This window comes from Chiloscyllium plagiosum, chromosome 24 (genome assembly GCF_004010195.1).
Source record: "Chiloscyllium plagiosum isolate BGI_BamShark_2017 chromosome 24, ASM401019v2, whole genome shotgun sequence".
In the NCBI taxonomy this organism is placed as follows: Eukaryota; Metazoa; Chordata; class Chondrichthyes; order Orectolobiformes; family Hemiscylliidae; genus Chiloscyllium; species Chiloscyllium plagiosum.
The window spans coordinates 54,642,899-54,651,163 of record NC_057733.1 but is presented as its reverse complement, the minus strand read 5'-3'; the positions used below and the strand labels follow the sequence as shown (position 1 = coordinate 54,651,163).

At 49.3% G+C, this 8,265-nt stretch overlaps 1 protein-coding gene across 1 annotated transcript; it reads left to right on the top strand.

Moving 5' to 3' along the window:
- Positions 1-355: 355 nt before the first annotated feature.
- Positions 356-6,740, top strand: LOC122562317 (WAP, Kazal, immunoglobulin, Kunitz and NTR domain-containing protein 2-like). The gene is made up of 2 exons (XM_043715183.1): positions 356-902; positions 4,224-6,740. Exons 1-2 carry the CDS (start codon positions 705-707, stop codon positions 5,733-5,735), a joined length of 1,710 nt encoding a protein of 569 aa, XP_043571118.1. The 5' UTR covers positions 356-704; the 3' UTR covers positions 5,736-6,740.
- The last annotated feature ends 1,525 nt before the right edge of the window (positions 6,741-8,265 follow it).

Sequence of the window (8,265 nt, the reverse complement as noted above, 5' to 3'; positions counted from 1 at the left end):
TTTTTCTGTTTGCGTTGGTAACTTTTCCCTGAGCGGACAAAGATGGAAGTTGTTTGTGAATTCTCGGTGGTGTGTCTGGTTTGGAACAATGTTCACCATCCCGTGCCCAGCTGAGTTCATTGCTGTACATTCGGGCTGTGCTGGAGAGGTTTCCAGTCTTACTGTCCCCCCACCCCCATTCCAATCCCAAAGCTTTAGACAGACGCGCGTTCAAACTCTCTCAACTCTTTCCAACTTTAGCAGCACCAATCTGTTACTGTCACCAAGAGCCGGACTGACTCACTCAGTGAGAATATGTCAAACTTCATCCAGACTGACTCTCCAGAGGGTACCGTATAAATACAGGGCAGAGGGTTAGGAAATCTCATTAACCACTCGCTTTTCGCCAAAATCACGTGGAGCTGAAACGGTTTAATCCCGTGTCCTCGGTCTGAGAGCACCGAGAGTGGGAGAGAGACAGAGAGGGAGAGGGGTCTGAGAGCACCGACAGAGGGAGAGAGAGTGAGAGGAGAGAGAGAGTCTGAGAGCATCGAGAGAGCGAGAGGGTCAGTTAAATAAATAGTCAGAGAGAGGGAAAGAGAAGTAGATAGGGACAGAGACAGAGAACTAGTCATAGAGAGGGGGATAAAGAGAGAGAAAGGAATTGATGAGAACTCGGAAAGTTTCTTTTGCTGCTTGCCTGTGGGTTTAGCCTGTGTCTCAGTATGTGCTGTATTCCGCTGGCTGTGATCAGGAGGCTGTCTCTGGGAGTTCAGCTCCTCACCTTACTGTCTGTGGCTGCTCACTATGTGGCTGGGGCACGGATCAAATACTCCCACGCTGGGATTTGTCCCAATGAGATGAGTCCCAGCCTCTGGGTAGACGCACAGAGCACCTGCCTCCGGGAGTGTGAGACCGACCAGGTAAATAAACCATCCTCTCCCTGTAATCCCAGTGCCGGCACTTTGGGATAGCCTGACCTGTGGGTGAGTGGCTGCTGAATGTCGTTTCTGCTTTCTGTGTTCCTTCCCAGCCTCAGCTTCTCCTATCTGTCAGTGAGGAGGGATCTTTAACAACTCTTTATTTCCAGCTCCTTTACAAAGCTTTACCTTCTGTCTTTCAGAAGGGGATTCCTTGGGGATGAGCAGGATTCTAGAGTAATGCGAAGCGCCTTTTCCCGTCCTCAGAACATTCTGTCTGATTTACTGGAGCCCCTGTGGTTTTTGACCCAGATGTGCTTTTGTTCAGTGCCTGGTTAGTGGGAATCCGAGTCTCAGAGTGGTCTCACTGTTGGATGTCACCTGTCTCCAGTCCCTGGGTATGCCTCTGACACCAACTCCAGTGACTGTAGACCAGAGAGGAACACTCTGCATTCTCAGAGCAGAATCACAGACTGTAGCAGGCACACCCTCACTCCGTGAGAATGATGGCCCTTGGTTTAAGACCCACTGCCCAGCACAGCCACCCCAGCCCAGGGTCAGGATGGAAGCATTGGATTGTTACCGGGCACTGAACAGGGGAATCAGACAGAGGGTTTTAACAAGTGACTCTTCAACAGATAGAGCCCTGCTCAGTGTTAGCATCACGGCTGGCTCTGATCCACGGAATAGATGGGGACTGGGACACAGAGCTCAGGTCTGAAAGTTGAAGATGTTGTGGAATATTGGGAATGTGGAAAACCAGTGAAGAAAGAAAGGAGCTAGTCAGACACAATTCCAGAGTTCGACTCCAAGGAGGAAGAAAGCCCTGAAATGGTATCACTGGGTCAGAAAGTGCAGGGAGAGGCCAGTTTGAAGAATACAGATTGAAAGAGTGAAGGGGATGTTGCTATGCACAAACCTCTCTGAAGCTGGAACTCAGCTTCTGACAGTTCAAGCAGATCGCATCGTGCACTTTATAAATCAAGGTACAGGGGGCGACACTGAGCCTTCAGGCGAGGTTAGCTCCAGCTACAACTGAGACACCGTGCACTGGGTCCAAACCTGACCTCCCAGGTGTGAGCACAGGTCGGAACTGTTGGGAAAGTCTAAGCAGACTGTGAGGATGAATTTGTGGATCAGTTGGAGAATCTGCAGTCATTCTCCTTTCAGTAACAAAGGTTGGGAGGAGATGGGAGTAAAGAGGAGTTTAAAAACTCCACAACTTTTGGAAACGTGAAAGGTTTGGGAAGATGCAGCCCAGACTGGGCTGGAGGTGGTCAGAGGGCTGTCGGCAAAGTCAGGCTAGGAGTAGGAATGTGCTGCCTGAGAGAGTCAGGCTGAAAGTACCTTCGATCACAACTTTCCAGTGGGAATGGGTTTAACATGGAAAAAGAAGACGCTGCAATCATCCAGAGAGAGAGAGAGAGAGAGCAGACAGAGGCGCTAGCTGTGGCCTGTACTATCCCACAGTCTGTCCAATACTAACAACTCACAGACCCTTCCGCTGTTTCTCCGTCAGAGTTAGGGAGAAGATTGTGAAAATTCACCGACAATGAGTTATCAGTCGGTAAGGGTGAGGGGGTCTCATCAGCTGGGACCCTCAGGGACCAGCAGCAACAAATCCTGCTCACACTGACAGGCAAATCAACTGAACCAATCAGCTGAAGGAGCAGTAAGGGGGGACAAGGTTAGGAGGAAGATTGGATTTGGATATGATACCCCCTGGTGCTGAATAGCCAGTGTTTATTGACAAGTCTCCTGCCCAGCAGCATGGTGTGATTGGATTGTGTATTCCATATATGGGATGGTACAGCTGCATTGGGGGGTCTGAATGAATTGGACCTGCACCAAGTAGGAACAGATATTTGAACTGGTAATGTGCTCCTACTGTCTGGGCATGAGCTGGGACTGGCATCAGTGCTGAGGGAGTGTCGCACTGTCGGAGGGTCAGTGCTGAGGGAGTGGGCACTGTCGGAGGGTCAGCGCTGAGGGAGTGGGCACTGTCGGGGGGTCAGTGCTGAGGGAGTGCCGCGCTGTCGGAGGGTCAGTGCTGAGGGAGTGCCACACTGCCGGAATGTCAGTGCTGAGGGAGTGGGCACTGTCGGAGGGTCAGTGCTGAGGGAGTGTCGCACTGTCGGAGGGTCAGTGCTGAGGGAGTGGGCACTGTCGGAGGGTCAGCGCTGAGGGAGTGGGCATTGTTGGAGGGTCGGTGCTGAGGGACTGGGCACTGTCAGAGGATCAGTGCTGAGGGAGTGCCGCGCTGTCGGAGGGTCAGTGCTGAGGGAGTGCCGCACTGTCGGAGGGTCAGTGCTGAGGGAGTGCCGTATGGCCGGAGGGTCAGTGCTGAGGGAGTGCTGCATTATCAGAGGGTCGGTTCTGAGGAAGTGCCGCACTGTCAGAGGGTCAGTGCTGAGGGAGTGCCGCACTGTCAGAGGGTCAGTGCTGAGGGAGTGCTGCACTCTCCGAGGGTCGGTTCTGAGGGAGTGCCGCACTGTCGGAGGGTCAGTGGTGAGGGAGTGCTGTACTATAGGAAGGTCAGTGCTGAGGGAGTGCCGCACTGTCGGTGGGTCAGTGCTGAGGGAGTGGTGCACTGTCGGAGGGTCAGTACTGAGGGAATGCCACATTGTTGGAGGGTGAGTACTGAGAGAGTGCCGCACTGTTGGAGGTCCTGTTAACTATCTCAGGCGTGTGTGAAAACATCTGTGAGACTAAGGGTTTCTGTGGCCAATATTTATCCCAGAACTAAAAAGAATAATGTGGTCACAATCATGTTCTTAATGGGATCTTGCTCTGTCCAAACATAGGCTGCCATATTTCCTCCATTACCAGCGTGAGTACTTTGTTAACTATGAGGATTTTTGGGACATCCTGAGGATTTGCAGAATGCTATATAAATGCAAGCTCTTTCTGTATTTCTGTTGATTGTTTGCTGTGCTCCAGCTAATGGACTGTGAGATTGAAAAGTGTGAGTCCAGTCCCATAGCGTTCCATGGAGTATTCCCCCTCTCCATCGGCAAGTTGCCTGGACAGCGCAGATGGGTTGTTGTTGTACAGGAGCTGAATGAACTGGTACAGTCACAATGGGTAGAATGGTCTCCTTCTCCTTCAGCAGTTTTATTGACAGTTTATGGCCATTTGAACAACTTACTCTCCAGCCGATACCTCCTTGTGTGGGTCATTGTCAAATCCTATGGGATTCCCATCCCTGTCCAACACTGTGCAATGTCTCTCCTACATTCTGAGTGTTAGCTCAATGCAAGTTGTTGTTGAAATGCCTTGTGTTTAACCGAATGCCTTCTTTTGAAAATCTTTTTATTTCCTCAGGACTGTGAAACGTTTGAGAAGTGTTGTCCGAACGTGTGTGGTATGAAGAGTTGTGTTGCTGCCAGGTACATGGCTGTTAAAGGGAGGAAGGGCCCAGTTGGGATGCCTCGGGGAGCCACTTGTGACCGCTTCATGTGTGTCCAGCAGGGCTCTGAGTGTGACATCTGGGACGGGCAGCCTGTGTGCAAGTGCAAGGATCGGTGTGAGAAGGAGCCACACTTTACCTGTGCCTCTGATGGGTTAACGTACTACAACAAATGTTACATGGATGCTGAGGCATGTACCAAGGGCATCACCCTAACTGTGGTCACATGTACCCACCAGGTGGCCTGGCCACACACTAGCCCCATGACAATGCAGACCACTGCCCGGCCCACCACGGCCGACTTGCTCACCACCTCCCAGGACGTGGTGCCACCAGCTTTGCTTTCCAACCCGGTCCACCAGTCCACCTACGTGGGAGGCACAGTCAGCTTCCTCTGCGATGTCAGTGGCAGACCAAGGCCCGAGGTCACATGGGAGAAGGAGCTGGAAGGGAGGGAGAACATCATCATGAGGCCCAACCATGTCAATGGCAATGTGGTGGTCACTAACATTGGCCAGCTGGTCATTTACAATGCTCAGCTGCAAGACGCTGGGATCTACACCTGCACAGCCCGCAATGCTGGAGGCTTCCTGAGGGCGAATGTTCCACTCTCAGTGATCAAACGGGAAGACCTGATGAGGCAGAACTCTGCCAACACAACTCAGATCCCAGCGACCGAGTGTCTGAAACAGCCCGACCGTGGCAGCTGTGGAGAGCCTCAGATCAGATGGTATTATGACCCCAAGAAAAACAACTGCTTCACCTTTAATTACGGACGCTGCGATGGGAACATGAACCACTTTGAGACCTATGAGGCTTGTATGTCAACATGCATGAATGAGCCAGTCAATATCTGCAATCTGCCTGCTCTCCAGGGTCCCTGTAAGGTCTGGGATCCCCGCTGGGCCTACAACAGCCTGATGAAGCAGTGTCAATCCTTCATCTACGGAGGCTGTGGGGGCAATGAGAACAATTTTGAAAGCAGGGAGACCTGTGAGGAAATCTGTCCATACCCCAGGAGCCAGCAATGTAAGGTCTGCAAACCACGCTTCAAAATAGTGACAAGCTATTGCAAGAGTGACTATGTGATAGTTGGCCGCATGACTGAACTGACAGAAGATGCAGACTCTGGCCGAGCATTGTTCACTGTAGACAGAGTCCTGAAGGATGAGAAGATGGGGCTTCAGTTCTTTGGCAGTGAGGTCCTGGAGATCACACTCTTAAACATGGACTGGAACTGCCCCTGTCCCAACATGACCACAGAAGATGGTCCTCTGATTGTCATGGGAGATGTCCACAATGGGATGGCTGTTCTCCAGCCCCATAGTTTTGTGAGGACTGTGAATGAGAAACGGATCAAGAAGCTGTTTGAAGTCAAAGATAAGAAAACCTGTGACCTCTTAAGAGAACTGACTGGACTTCAATAGGCTGCTATTTGCAAAGGTTCTTAAGAGAAAAATGATTTACAAAAAGCTTTTTTGGAAAAATCTCACTTTTGACAAACTAATTAAATGAGCACTTAATGTCTTAGATTTGTAACAGCTTACAACATGTCTCAGTAGGTCTTTGATGATTGAGAAGATCATTTCTTACAGATGGGCCTTGGTAATAACACAATGAACTCTCAATGTTAGCAATTTATTATTCAAAGTATTTAAAGGTCCTGAATTCTGCTGGATTTTCCAATACTCTGGACAGAATGAAGGGAGATGTTTGTTTTCTTATTGTTGTCTCTTAGTCACCTCTGAGTTACCACGTGATCTAAATCAGAAAATCACATCAGGCCTCAAGTCTTCATGAGTCTGAACCTTCTGATGCACTGGGTCAGTCCTGGGACGGGGAGGGGATTGGCTGCCCTGAAATGTCAGAGACTCGCAGCATCATTGAAGGTCTGTTCCTTGGCAGCAGCTCAGCTCAAGTGGCTGTGTCTGTGGGTGGGTCTGTCTTGCCCACCTTCCAAAGCTGGGTACTTACCATCACAGACTGATCTGGCCAATTATACCAAACGTAAAGCCACACTGCACAATCTGAACTATAACAAAACATTACATTCATCAGCCCCAGTTTAAGGGCAAGGGATGGAAGACAAGAATGGTTAAAGATGACCAGGAGAGACCTAGAGACAGCAGCTAGTGGCAGATACCTTCCACCAAATTCCTGCAGTGGCTTTGCCAGTCAGGTTGGCTCACTCTGCCTTGGAACGTTGTGAAATATACATGACATCAACAACACCACAGGGCAGGGTACTGGCACTGCAAACAATTCAGCAAGGCCAGATACTCGAGGAAGCACTGGTCAGCTTGTAAACTAACAACAGAATTATACTTGTCAGTGTTAGAGGGAGTTTTACCCTGTCTCTAACCCTGTGCTGTCCCTGTCCTGGGAGTGTTTGAAGGGGGACAGTGTAGACAGAGCTTTACTCTGTATCTAAACCCATGCTGTCCCTGTCCTGGGAGTGTTTGATGGGGGACAGTGTAGAGGGAGCTTTACTCTGTATCTAACCCTGTGCAGTCCCTGCCCTGGGAGTGTTTGATGGGGGACAGTGTAGAGAGAGCTTTACTCTGTATCTAACCCCATGCTGTCCCTGTCCTGGGAGGATTTGATGGAATGAGGGAATGACAATTGAGTCAGCCATCTCTCCACCCGATAGTCTGAGGTCACTCTTGATACCCTAAAGTTTATAAAGATCAAAGATAGATTGAGCTGCCAAAATTACCCAAAATTATTATGTGGGAATAGTCATATTTTGTAAATAGTTTTACAATCGATTCAAGTAAGGAAGAAACAGCTTGTAGAATGTTGTTGATTTTACGATGAATGAATTTACAATGACTGTGTAAATACTATTTATTTGTGTCTGGATCTAGTGCCCATCTTTCTGATTATTCAATCTTAATAAAATACTGATGAGTTTGCCTCGATCCTGCTGCATCTGTTGTCTTTTTAAATGTTTGCCTTGTTCACGTGTGAATTTATTGCCTGTCCCTTGTTGCCCCTTGAGAAGGTGGGGGTGAGATGCTTCCCTGAACAGCTGCAATCCATGTGCTGTAGGTAGACCCACAATGGCCTTAGGGAGTCTTTTCCAGGATTTTGACGCAGCAACAGTGAAGGATCAGCGATATATGACATGGCATTAGTATGCAGATGCAGCAAGTGTTTCGGAAGGTGACTGGAATGTTGTCATTTCTGCAAGGGGAATGGAATATTGAAGTAGGGATTATCACCTTGCGTGTCTGTATGGTGAGATCACACCTGGAGTATTGTGTACAGTTCTGAACTCCATACATCAGAAAGGATAGAACTGAATTAAAAACAATTAGCAGGCAGTTCACTCGACTGATCCCTGGCTCAGGTGGTTACCGTGTGAGGAAAGGTTGGGCAGGCTGGGCCAGTATGGAAGAGAGCACGGTGATCTTATTGAGAACGAGGATCTGAGGGGACCTGACACATCGAAGATTCTGAAAGTAAGATTCCTTTAATGGGGAGGAAGAGACTAGAATGAGGGCACACAGTTTACACACAAAGGCTCTCCCTTTAAGACAGAGAGGGAGAGAAGCTGTCTCCCTCAGAGGGATGCCGGTCTTAGGAATGGTGAAAACAGTGGAGACAAGGTCATTAAATATTTTTAAGGCTGAAGCAGATAGATTCTTTGTCAGGAGGTTGGGTCGGGTAGGGGTTAAATGTAATTGAGGGTGGGGGGGTGGGGGTAGGGATGTAGATTTAATGCTACACTCAGATCAGCCTGGTTTTACTGAATGGGGGAGCTGGCTTGAGGGGCTGAATGGCCTTTCCCCACTTTTAATTTCCATGTTTATTTGACATAGTTTATAGATATTGGTGTTTCCATGTTTCTACCTGAGCTTTTCCCTGGAATTCTCTTCTTGGTGGGGGAGGGAGGGGGAACAGTGTGGGGTTATCAGGGCTCAGTGGGAATGTGGAGCTGAGCTTACATCCAGA